This window comes from Dreissena polymorpha, chromosome 1 (assembly GCF_020536995.1).
Source record: "Dreissena polymorpha isolate Duluth1 chromosome 1, UMN_Dpol_1.0, whole genome shotgun sequence".
Taxonomy (NCBI): Eukaryota; Metazoa; Mollusca; class Bivalvia; order Myida; family Dreissenidae; genus Dreissena; species Dreissena polymorpha.
The window spans coordinates 146,284,698-146,298,279 of NC_068355.1; the positions used below are offsets into that span (position 1 = coordinate 146,284,698).

Genomic DNA, 13,582 nt, shown 5'->3' on the forward strand with positions numbered 1-13,582 from the left:
TAGAATCCTTATCAAACTGGCGCCCGATTAGTTTACTAAACAATGATTATAAAATTGCAACTAAAAGTATAGCAAACAGAATAAAAAAAATATTACCATCAATCATTTCAAAATCTCAATCTGGTTTCATAAAAGGATGTTACATTGGTGAAAACGTTCGTCTTATCCAAGAATGCATAAACTATTTCAACAATTCAAATAATCCTGGTCTAATATTCTTTGCAGACTTTGAAAAGGCATTCATTTGATCATTCATTTATGTTCTCTTGCTTAGAAAATATGAACTTTGGTGAAAGTCTCATTCAATGGGTCAAACTATTCTATACCGATATTAACAGTATAATCATTAACAATGGCTTCTTTTCAAACAGTTTTAACATCGAACGAGGGGTTCGACAAGGTTGTCCACTCTCATCATCGCTATTTATTATTTGCATCGAGTATCTATCACATCACATCCAATCAAATAAACACATAAAAGGCATATCACTAGAACCTGAAGAAGAAATCAAACAATCCCTATTTGCTGACGATGCAACTTATTGTTTAAATGACAATTACGATTCTTTCCATAACCTAATAGAGTCGCTCACCCTTTACGGAATGACATCGGGTCTTAAACTCAACAAAAGTAAATGTACTGTGCTACGAGTAGGTAAATTAAAACAAAGTAATGTTCAATATAAAAAAGAAATGAAATTTAATTGGATATCCGATGAAGCCACAACGTTAGGAATTACTTTCACAAATAATGAAAAGGATACAGTTCTTAAAAACATACTACCTAAATTACAGAATTTAAAAAACTGCTTAAAATCATGGCATCATCGTAAACTTACACTAATCGGAAAAAAACACAGTATTGAAAACGTTTGCACTTCCTAAATTAATATATGTATTAACAGTTCTCCCAAATCCACCAAATGATGTTATTAACGATATAAAATCAGCAATATTTAATTTCATATGGGACGGTAAGCCTGATAAAATAAAAAGAACTCAGTTAATTCAATCTGTAGAAAATGGAGGTATCCAATTAACGAACATTGACTCATTCTTGAATGCAATCAAATGCAGCTGGGTTAAAAGATACCTAGATAATACCAACACGAGTAAATGGAAATTATTCTACCAGAAAATCCTAAAAATATATGGTGACTCCTTACTCTTTGAATGTAACATCAGCAATACTATCTTACATGAAATTGCAAACGAAAACATATTTCTGTCTGATGTTCTATCAGCGTGGAGTGATGTCACTCATAATTTAGAAACCCAAACCAGCAGTAAAACAATTTTATGGAATAATAAAGACATAACTTCAAACAATAAGACGTTTTTCTATAAAGACTGGTTTGAACGAAGCATTAAATATGTCGACCAATTATATGACTACAGAATTAAGGATTTCTACTCTTTTGATAATATATGCTACATATACGGAATACCTTCAAATAATTTTCTGAAGTACTACACACTAATCAAAAGCATACCCATACATATTAAATCTGAAATCAATACAAATAATACACCATGTACTCAAACAACATTTGTAGAAAACATACTTGGAAGAAAAAACAAAACAAATAAAATATTTTACACACTACAAATTAAAAACCCTACAGAAAACTCCAAAATCAAAAATAAATGGCAAGTCCTTTTTGGAGAAAATGAACTTAATTGGAAACACATATTTACCATGCCATATAAAGCAACTATTGAAAGCACACTGAGAAATTTTCAATATAAATACATCCATAGAATTATAGCTACAAATAAATATCTCTTTAAATGCAAATTATGTTACTCAAATCTGTGTGACTTCTGCAGTGAAAACATTGAAACTATAGAACATCTTTTTTGGGAGTGCAAACACATCCAGCCTATTTGGAATCAATTAATATCTTTTCTTGAACAAAATCAACTAAACGTTAAACTATCTTTCTTAAATGTAAGTTTCGGAATTAACTCATTGAAATCAATAGACTGTAATAATATTGTGAATTTTATGGTTATATTGATGAAATATTTTATATTAAACATGAAGTACAAAAAACAAGTACCAAATTTTAATTGTTTTGTCCATAGTCTTAAACTAAAAATCCAAATTGAGAAAGAAATAGCCCTCAGTAATGACACATTACAAATCTTTGAACAAAAATGGAATCGGATTAAACTCTCATAATGTTTTTGTCCACTTATATACATTTTACTCTAATGTTAGTTTATCTCTCTAAAATAGTTTTTTTTTTTTTCTCATTTTTATTTTTCAATCTGACAAGATCATTGTGAATATACAACAAAACACACAAGTCCAGTATGCTTTCTTCCGACTTTATACAACTCATCATTTTTCATAACTATTCCTCTGTTGTTCTTTTCTTTTCTCTCTAAAAAAATATATATTAGCATATCTTGTATAACATGTCTGAACTTTATTGCTTTGTACAATCACTATGTTGTATGATCATATACATGTTTACATTGTATGTATGATATTGAATAATAAAAAAATAAAAAATTTAAATTCCTAATTACGTAATTTTATACTGCAGCGAAAGATGCACTTATTATCGCCTGTAATAACTCTGAACTCGTTGGTGGGTAACTCACAACTGACTTTATTCATATATTCACACAGATATAAACCTCAATACAAATAACTCATGACTGCATGCTTTAACAAGACAATACGAGTTGTGTCCCTTACATTACAATACATGACATCCCCTTGTCTTTCTTTTTTTTTAAATTATAAATACATGATACATCAACTTGAATTCATATGGCTGTAACTTCAGCATCATTCTTTGTATCCGTAATGGTGCTGTATGTATGGGTTTCTTCAGTATGCTTTCAAGTGGTTTATGATCGGATTCCACTGTGATCCTTGTATTCCCGTACAGTAGTTTGTGAAATCGCTCACAGCCAAATACTACCGCTAACATTTCTTTTTCTATTTGAGCATACTTCTGTTCTGCTGATGTCAGAGCACGAGATGCATATGCTACTACCCCATTGCTTTGAATTATTGCAGCTCCTAAACCTCTCATAGATGCGTCCACGGTTAACGTAACCGGTTTTGATACATCAAAGTAACGTAAAACTTCTGTTGACATAAGCGCTTCCTTTATCATTTTGAAGGCTTCTCTAGCTTCGTTTGTCCAATTCTAATTTTCCTTATTTTTAAGGTCTCGTAGAGGAGCATTCAGTTCACTCAATCCAGGAATGAATTTAGCAACATAAGAAAGCATTCCTAGTATCGTAAGCAATTCACTCTGATTCTCGGGCTCTTTCATTTTTACAATCGCCGCAATGCGTTCCTCTGTCGGTTTCAGCCCCTCTCCTGTCAGTTTGTGACCAACGTAACTCACTTCAGGCTGTGCAAATACACACTTATCTTTGTTGAGTTTTAGATTAATGCTCCTTGCTTTTTCCAGTACAGCTCGTAGCCTCACATTATGTTCCTCTATGGTATTTCCATGGACTAGAATATCGTCAACAACGATCTCTTCACCGTCCATTGCTCCAAAATGCTTCTCCATTTCTCTCTGGAACACTTCACTGGAACATCGTGCACCCATTGGCATTCTAAGGTATCGGTATCGACCGTATGGTGTGTTAAATGTTGTGAGCTTTGAGCTCTTCTCAGTCAATTTCACCTGAAAATAACCCATGTTCGCATCCAATGTGGTGAAATATTTGCTTCCATGCAATCTTGTTGCAACTTCATCAATTGTGTTCATCGGATAGTGTTCACGCATGATCACCTTGTTCAGATCAGTTGGATCAATACATATGCGAACTTTGCCATTCTTTTTTCTCACGCACACCATGCTATTTACCCATTCTGTCGGCTCTGTTTGTTTTGTTATTATTTTGCATCGCTCAAGATGGTCTAATTGCTCTTTAAATTCACCCCGTATAGCTACTGGAACTGAACGAGGTGCATGAACCACCAGTGTCACTGTCTAATTGATCTTGATGTCATACTCTCCTGGCAAACAACCAATTTGATCGCATAAAACATCACTGAATTCTTTGATCAGTTGCTCTATTTCCATCTGGGTACTGTTTACTCTCATGATGAGGCCTAGTTTAACTGAATCATCTCTGCCCAATAGGTTTAAATTTCTTTGTCCATCAATCACTTGAAATGTTAAATTATGTTTCACGTTCTTGTATTCGCATGGTAAAGTTATTTTGCCCAATGCCTTGATCAGCGTTCCGCTCACACCATTTATGCGGGCATCACTCTTTAATATTGGAAATTCCGCACAAAATTTCTCAGCGATTTGTCTCGAGAGCACGTTGCATTGTGCACCACTGTCTATCTCCAAACGCAAATGCTTGTTGTTGACCTTCATGTTTACTGTCCACTCCTTGTTATTCGTTTCATTGCCATTGTTTTGTACTGTGTAAACATCATGTGTTGATGTATTTTGTTCGAACATATCAGATAGTTTGTCTTCTTCTGCGAAGTGAACACGAACGTTAGCACGACCACGACCATAGCCACGGCTTGGCTTAGTGCCACCACGGTGCTGCCAACGACCTCGAGTTGTTGCACGTCCTCTACAATAGCTAGACGCCTTAAAATGTCCCTTTTGACCACACACATCGCATCTTTTGTAGAATGCTGGACAATTTTTAATCGCATGCATTTTGCAACACTTTTGGCAAAATGACATGATACTATTGGAACTGTTTTGTCTTCCACCATGTTTGCCATATTTGTCCGGACGCACCACGTGTACAGCTGGATGTTCTTGCAAAGTCTTAATGTGAGCGTTTGTGAGTTCGATGTGACGACACGTTTGAATAACTCTTTTACAATGTTAATTGATCTGCTGGAATTTCCATAAGTTTTTCCGAACACTTTTTGTCGTTTATCCCATTAATAATCATGTCACATATGAAACCATCCTTTTGCGTTCCATATTGGCAGTACTCAGCTTTTCGTTGCAATTCTGCTATGTAATCCATAACAGATAATTGACCCCTTTTGGTGTTCAGAAATTCCTGCCGCTTAATGTTTCTGAAGTTGTGGACACCAAAATGATGATCAAATTTTGTTAGCACAGTGTCCAAATCATATCTATCTTCTGCGGGTCTGTGTGCAATACCGTTGTCTTCATCTGCCAACACTTCTGGCATCCATATAAACGAATCATAAATTTTGACACATTCACGACCCATATTGGATAATAATACTCCAACTTTTCGACGCCCTGGTTTGTCATGCAGACCTAATGCATCCAGGTGAACTAGGAAATTACGTTTGTAAATCTCCCACTCTGCGGCTCCTGCATCTGCTGAATTAAATTCCTGCAAATTTCTAATTCCCTTTGCAGCCATACTGCTCCCAGTTGTCTAAAACTTCATCAATAAATGTCTAGCATCTATTGTTTTCTGTATTCCAGCTATTTATTCACAACCATTCTGACACCATGTAATAACTCTGAACTCGTTGGTGGGTAACTCACAACTGACTTTATTCATACATTCACACAGATATAAACCTCAATACAAATAACTCATGACTGCATGCTTTAACAAGACAATACGAGTTGTGTCCCTTACATTACAATACATGACATCACCCTTTAACCTTCATCATCTGAAAAGACAGTAAAAGAATGGTTAAAGAAAATTTCATATCAGAATAAGCTTAACACGAAATAAAATACATTTAATTAATTAAATATTACTGAAAGGGCTGATGAACATTCTACTATCTCGTACATCAGCAAACCCACAACCCATCTTAGTTAAAATCGGTGAATTGATTCAGTTGGTCAGCAGGTTTTGTGTACAGCATTTTTATAATTCTACAGTAAAATGATTAAGAAAACACTTATATTGCACCACATACAATGCTATAAAACTATAATATTGAAGTACACATATAAACTTTATTATAGATGGGTAGGTATTTCGTGTCAATCTCTTTCACATATGAAAGAGCTGTTGGTCATTTGGAAGTCATGTTATGCTGCTTAAAGTACATATAGATGCATAACTTAATTTAGATTAAGCAAAATGAAACACTAGGTATTTGCCAAGATTCATAAGAGTGAATTATATACGACAAGTAAGAGCGTAATCGTGCGCAGCAAGACTTGCTCATATAGAATTGAACCTCTTATTGCTTTCTATCGAAATAGTTTCATGTCTCCGAACTAAAATGCAATACGCCCGGTGCTTTTTTTAATATGATGGATAATGCTCTGTTTTAGATCCATAATTAATGAACGCCTCAATATTTTTAACAAGAGCACCGCCTTGCGGGTGCAGACCGCTCATCTATTTTCTTTTTAAAGGTGAAGGGACTCTCAATTTCAATCACAAAGGAGGGAGGGGTGGAGTGAAGAGGGGTGTATAGTGTGGGGGTGTGGACATTTATTACATTATCTTCAAAAAATGCGGGAAAAAAATGCAAAAATTTTTTTTTTTTAATTGGGGGTGGGGGAGGGTGGGGGGGAGGGGATTCTGGGTGCGATGGTTGGACGGTATTTCAAAAATAAAATAATAAAAATAAATATTTGGGTTTTTTAACTGTTTAAAAAAAAAAAAAAATTGGGGGGTGGGGTGGGGGGGGTATAGTGTGAGGGTGTGGTGGTCATTTGTGAGATGATCTTAAAAAAATAAAAAAAATAGGGGGGGGATTCGGGGGGGGGGGGAGGGCACAGGGGATGGTTTGGGTGGAGTCTATTGTGGAATGTCAGGTAAGAGTAGTTTTGTCAAAGTATCAATCAAATCTAATCATAAATAAAGAAGTTAGGCAATTTTAGCAAAATTTCATAATTTGACCTTGAGAGTCAAGGTCATTCAAAGGTCAAGGTAAAATTCAACTTGCCAGGTACAGTAACCTCATGATAGCATGAAAGTATTTGAAGTTTGAAAGCAATAGCCTTGATACTTTAGAAGTAAAGTGGATCGAAACACAAAATTTAACCATATATTCAAAGTTACTAAGTCAAAAAAGGGCCATAATTCCATATAAATGACAACCAGAGTTATGCAACTTGTCCTTTTACAGTACCCTTATGATAGTTTGCGAGTGTTCCAAGTATGAAAGCAATATCTATGATACTTTAGGGGTAAAGTGGACCAAAACACAAAACTTAACCAAATTTTCAATTTTCTAAGTATAAAGGGCCCATAATTCCGTCCAAATGCTAGTCAGAGTTACATAACTTTGCCTGCACAGTCCCCTTATGATAGTTAATAAGTGTTGCAAATATGAAAGCAATAGCTTTGATACTGTAGGAATAAAGTGGACCTAAACACAAAACTTAACCAAATTTTCAATTTTCTAAGTATAAAAAAGGCATATAATTCTGTCAAAATGCCAGTCAGAGTTACATAACTTTGCCTGTACAGTATACTTATGATAGTTAGTAAGTGTTGCAAGTATGAAAGCAATAGCTTTGATACTTAAGGAATAAAATGGACCTAAACACAAAACTTAACCAAAATTTTCAATTTTCTAAGTATAAAAAAGGCACATAATTCTGTCAAAATGCATGCCAGAGTTATCTAACTTTGCCTGCCCAGACCCCTCATGATAGTAAGTAAGTGTACCAAGTTTGAATGCAATATCATTGATACTTTCTGAGAAAAGTGGACCTAAACGCAAAACTTAACCGGACGCCGACGCCAAGGTTATGACAATAGCTCATAATTTTTTTTCAAAAAATAGAAGAGCTAAAAATTAACACCGAATTAATGTTCACCGACTTTTTTCATACATAATTGATATAAATATTATAGAGCTGAACAAAAAAATACATTAAGCCCTTTTTTACCGGCACACGCGCTGGACATACACCTTTAAAAAACGCTATACCAATTCCAGTACTTGTGCACTTAATAGATTGTAAACAATGACGGTTGAAATCCGTACGTGGGAATATTTCTGGTAACCCAGAGCGACGTCATCGTTCATGAATGTATATATGCGTCGGGTGTCAAAACCAGCATCACCGGATGTAAAATCTATTTTTGACCTGCATATTATCCGCTGCTGTGTGCACCTGCCAATCAGTTTAAAATGGATTCCGAACCGGTAAGTCGATTACATAACATCAGAACATAATATCCCTTCCAAAAAGGGCGCTCTGCTGCTTAATAGTACATGTATAATGCAAAAAAAAGTGAAGCTCCCCGCGTATAATGTCGCAGTTTATAACAATACAAGTTATGTTTCATCTTTTGTAATGTAGCTTGAGGTTTCGTATCTTTGAAAAGTATGAAAGAGGTATACATTTAAACAGAGGAAACGTTCTTTAAAACATTCATATCAATGGTAAATTCATTCAGGACAGAAAGTTCTTCTTACATGGGTATGAGCTGTGTTGGTCATGTGGAAGTCATGTTCCAAAATGTGCTTAAAAGGAAGTCAGTTCCAAAAAGAGGGGTTCAACCAATAGTTTTTTGCAATAAATTTGTTATCAGAGATAAAACGGCATCGGGAAAATGAAATAATCATGATTAGTTATATTTTACCGTACATGTGCGTCAATACTGTGTATTATAAGAGAAAATGATATTTGTACAACCCATTTCTTGAACGTCACGTAAGGAGACACCAGATTTGTGGACTTTTTCCTTCAATAACTTTTTAATCTCTACGTCTACGATCTTGAAACAAAAAACAGAGGGAAGCACAAACACCCGAGGGCCGAAACGGCGTATTCATTTAAAATAATTATAAATACAAAGGGGCTTACCGGTTGAAAATATCCTCCCTTCCTTTAAGAAAACCCAACAAACGACGCCATCTTTCAAGTTTTGCTCCAACTTTCTCACTTAAACGCGGTAAGCTCCCGTATACGCAGGACCCCCTGATAATAATCACACATGAAAGTCATTCAACATTGAAAGTTTGAGCAAGATCCACCCAGTAGTAAAAGACAGGTTGGAGCCACAATCTTCAGGACAGACACATGTAGGTATGGACCAGTACAGTGTGCAATACCTCCCTATAATAGATTGCAATAAGAGGAAAACAAAATACTGGTAACATGTACATAAACTTATACATACTTTAACTTTCTTCACATGGTCAATCTTTTTCTTCCTTTTAATCAACGCTGGTTCCAGAAAAAGGGGAGCAGTCCATGTCACAGCATTCTCTGGAAGCATATCATTAAAATTAAACTTCTGTTATTACTAAGTAACTTTTCCAATACCCTCTTTTATCACAAAAATACTGATTTTGTGTGACTCTTTTTTCTTAAACGCGATTTCAAGTGTAATGAGTATCCATAATTGGCACACTTAAACAAGGGCAGCATAATGTGAAATATAATATTATTAACATATTGTTAAGATTTTCGGTCCTCTCATCCGTGAAATCAAATGCCCCACAAATGTTCAAGTCTGAAGTCTTACATCAGACATTCTAAACAATCCACATATACAAGTTCCAAAGAAAATGCAAGATTTTGTAAACATTATCAACTAAATATGATGTCAACAAAAATAAATAAATTCATAGCACCTCTAAGAAGATTCAAAACAAGGGACAAAATTGTCACAAAACCAGTTTCAGTTGAAAAAAGTCTGATAAAGAGAGACAATTTAAAATGTGTATTGTTAACCCCAATGTGTAAAACTGACCTTGATTTCAATTAGAAAAAAAAAGTATGATAAAGAGAGACAACTCAAAATCAAAATGTGCATTGTTACTGATTGTTTATAGTTACATAGTTGTTTCAAAATCAATCTATTTTTAGTTGTGGAAACCTTGACCTTGGAGATATTGACGTAATTATTTCGCGCGACACACCGTCTAATAATGGTGAACAAATGTGCCAAATGATTATAAAATATCACAATGAATGACATAGTAATGGCTCAGACAAGCTCATAAATGGCTATTTTTGACCTTCAAACGCAAATTATGACCTTGACCTTGGAGATATTGACGTGATTCTTTTGCGTGACACACTGTCTAATGATGGTGAACAAATATGCCAAATGATTTTAAAATCTCACAATGAATCACAAAGTAATGGCCCGGACAAGCTCATTTATGGCTATTTTTGACCTTCAAACTCAAATTGTGACCTTGACCTTGGAGATATCGACGCAGTTTTTTCGCGCAACACACCGTTTAATAAAGGTGAACAAAAGTGCCAAATGATTTTAAAATCTGACAATGAACGACAAAGTTATGGCCCGGACAAGCTCATTTATTGCCATTTTTGACCATCAAATTCAAATTGTGACCTTGACCTTGGAAATATTGACGTAATTCTTTCGCGCGACACACCGTCTAATGATGGTGAACAAATGTGCTAAATGATTTTAAAATCTGACAATGAACGACAAAGTTATGGCCCGGACAAGCTTGTTCTGCCCGCCCGCCAGCCCGCCCGCCAACATCGCCAATCTAATAACCAGTTTTTTCCTTCGGAAAACCTGGTTAATAAAACGTTCAAGTGACAATAAAATACTTATGCAGTCGTTTCAGTCAAATATTGAATGCAGCAACAGCAGCAATAAGAAATGAAGAAAAAATTCATGTGTGTTAACTGTCATCTTGGATCTCCACAGAAAGGGTCAAGTCAATGAGTGTGAAACTACTGTATCTAATCTAGAAATGTTCAGCAGATACAACGGTTTCACATTTAACCCTCAACATGCTTTTCCGGGACATCACATCACTTTTATTGTATTTCGGTTCCAATGAAATTTTTTCTAGCTTTTTAACGGCCTATTAGAAAGCAGACAAGAAGACGACTTTAATTTGGCAAATACTTGATAATGCAAGGGCCTTAATACAAGAGGGCTTAATGCAATTTGGCTGATTATCAAACTTGTTGGATATTTAATGCCCACAAATATAGCCACCATGTTTCATGATGATTCCATGTAAACAATTGGATTAAGTGAGCAGGGAAGGTAAATTAAGCCTTTTTACGAATAATGGGCCATAACTACGAACAGCTTAATGCAATCTGGCTTGTTGTAAAAACTGTGCTTTGATATTATTACATTGTTAAAAAGTTTCATGATGATCCCATGTTAATTGTTTGAGTTATTGAGTGGACATAATTAACCTGAACGCCCCCAAATCGCCCGCCAGCCATTGGTGTTCCTATAGCATATAAATGAAAATTAGTCACCTTTTACCGAGTTCGAATGTCTTGGAACATTTAAGTTGGAGAATTGGTCCATTTGTTTTGTCCCTCCACCCACAGCTGATTTTGCACAATGTTTGTCAACATTTGAAAGTTCAATCTCTTCCCTTGTCAGATTTACAGAATTTTGGTCGACCAGTTTAGCTTGATTCTCTTGTGTTTTTGAATATGTACTTGTATTTGCTGTTGTATTTTTATTGTCTGTTTCTGTCTTTATATACTGTTTAGCTATACCACATTCATTATTGAAGTCATTTGTTGTTATATAACCCTGATCTGTAACATCTTGACGCATAACTTCACATTCCGTCTGTTCTGATTTCACACATTCAGAGGTGAAGCCATCTTGTTTGTTGCAATCTGGATGTCTCTCTTCCCATAGAACCTGTTTTGATTTGGCACAAACGGAATAAAAATCAGCAGCCATATTATACCATTCATCAGTCTCAATTTTGACACAAACAGAGTTCAAGTCATCTGTTGTTTGGTCTGAATTTAATGTCTCTGGACTTACCCTAGCCGGTATAGTGTTAACACTAGTTTGGGTTTTGGAATCAAAGTCCTTTCTAATTGTACACTTGCTTTTATTGTAACTTTCCCAGGTATTGCTTTCTGTCTTTCGTTTTCTCATTTTGAACTTTTTGGAGGCCGCAACACTTTTCTGTGTATGTGTCATTCTGAAAATGTTCATTCATTGGTAATTTCATGAGACAGATATGGTCACAACACAAATGTGTATAAAATATTGCAAACCACTTTACAGTTACAATCATTACATTAACTTGATCTGAAAAACTAATCTTGATATATTAGTGCATGTGGGTTTTTTTTCAATATTTTTTGTATGCAGCGTTAAGATATGAATTGTTTAGGTAGGAAGCCAACTTGTTTTAAAATAGGGCTCTGGTCAACAATACCGGGTAATGGGTACTTTGCAATAGAAGCCAATCCCTGAATGATTCAAATGAAAGAATACAATCTTCTACAAACATTTTTATATTCATTTATGCATGGTTTTGGAAACTTTATCTTGACATAGTAAAGTGTGTTTTTTGTTGTTACCATTTTGTTTCATCATCAAGTAATAGTGATGATCATGGTATCGACTGACTTGTTTTTGCTCAAACGTGGTTACTCTTAGTAAGCATGTTCGAATAATTATTAGCGGTCATGAACATGGCTTCAAGCTCATCAATAAGTAAAAAATAACAATACATTTTCAATGTAACCTTAAATATAATTATTGAAAAAGGTGACAAATAACTTGTAATTGATAAAATATTAAAACAATGACTATAAATAATTAAATAAACATAAGCATGCAACAAACAACACTTTATTTTAAATCTTTTTTTAAACTCATGAACACAATGGGCATTTTTACACATCAAAGATTATTTTTCGTGTTTATCATGTGTATTATTAAAGTAAAACTGAATTAAAACAAGAGATTGCCAAGCAATATGGCCCCCTACCGGTGAAACTCCACAATTGTCAGTAAAAAAAATATTTTTTTTATATATATTTGTTGCCATAGCGACCAGAATTTTTGACGTAGGAACACAATGAAATGACGTGCATAATCTCTATATTGCCATCTATCCATGTTTCAAGTTTCATGAAAAAATATTAAGAACTTTTAAAGTTATAGCAGGATCCAGAAAAGTGTGACGGACTGACTGAAAGACAAACAGACAGTGCAAACCATAAGTCCCTTCCGGTTTCACCTGTAGGGGACAATAAAACTAATAGAATTAACTTTAATTCTACCGTCATAAAGGTTTATGGACGTTTCCTGCCACTACCAATATGTGCCACTGATATTTGTGTTGAAAATGGGCAGATGTTTCGTCCCACTGATAAAATATGGCCGGATAATTCTGAATAATACTGTATAGGTGTGAATCAGAACAGGAGGTATATTAATGTAGTAAATTGCAACAGTGTTAACAATTATAATTATATATATTAAAATAAAAATGATTTACTTTTAACTACTGAGCCAGAGGGCATGCAGTCACATCATAGGCCTGGGACTGGACACAACAATGAGGAATTCTGAAACGTGTAATATATCTGCTTTGTGTATAGTATGCTGTTGTATTTTTTTTATATATTTGTGTACTTGTGCATCAAAACATTTTTTAAATATATGTATGTATTCACTTTCCATATTGTTAATGCATAATATAAACATATAAAATAAATCTTTAAATGAAATACATCTTGTGACGTTCTTTCTGTTCCTTGTATTGTAAATATTGTCAATTTGTTGGAAATGGTTTAATATATTTATGTAATAATTAGAGGATAATACAGGGCTGAGCCGGAAGCAGTGATAATCGGCCCCCAGGGAGCATAACAGCTACCTGGGGCCGATAATAACTGCCCGGCCCTGCTCAGCAGTGTCTTAACGTCTATAATATATA

General features: G+C 34.7%; 1 protein-coding gene across 6 annotated transcripts in view; it reads right to left on the minus strand.

The window, feature by feature from the left end:
- LOC127854431 (histone-lysine N-methyltransferase PRDM9-like) overlaps nucleotides 1–13,582 on the minus strand; it is a 40,211-nt gene that overhangs the window by 20,888 nt on the left and 5,741 nt on the right. For 4 of the 6 annotated variants that reach the window (XR_008037060.1, XM_052389481.1, XM_052389469.1 and 1 more), the window contains exons 2-3: nucleotides 11,139–11,830; nucleotides 9,052–9,140 (exon numbers count right to left, since the gene is read on the minus strand). Coding sequence is in view for 5 of the 6 variants with exons in the window: in XM_052389469.1 (XP_052245429.1) it covers nucleotides 9,052–9,140; nucleotides 11,139–11,830 (781 nt within the window). In the remaining variant the exon portion in view is untranslated. Of the gene's footprint in view, nucleotides 1–9,051; nucleotides 9,141–11,138; nucleotides 11,831–12,923; nucleotides 13,046–13,141; nucleotides 13,212–13,582 lie in introns of those variants that run through there. The other 2 variants (XM_052389471.1, XM_052389494.1) reach the window with 2 other exon arrangements.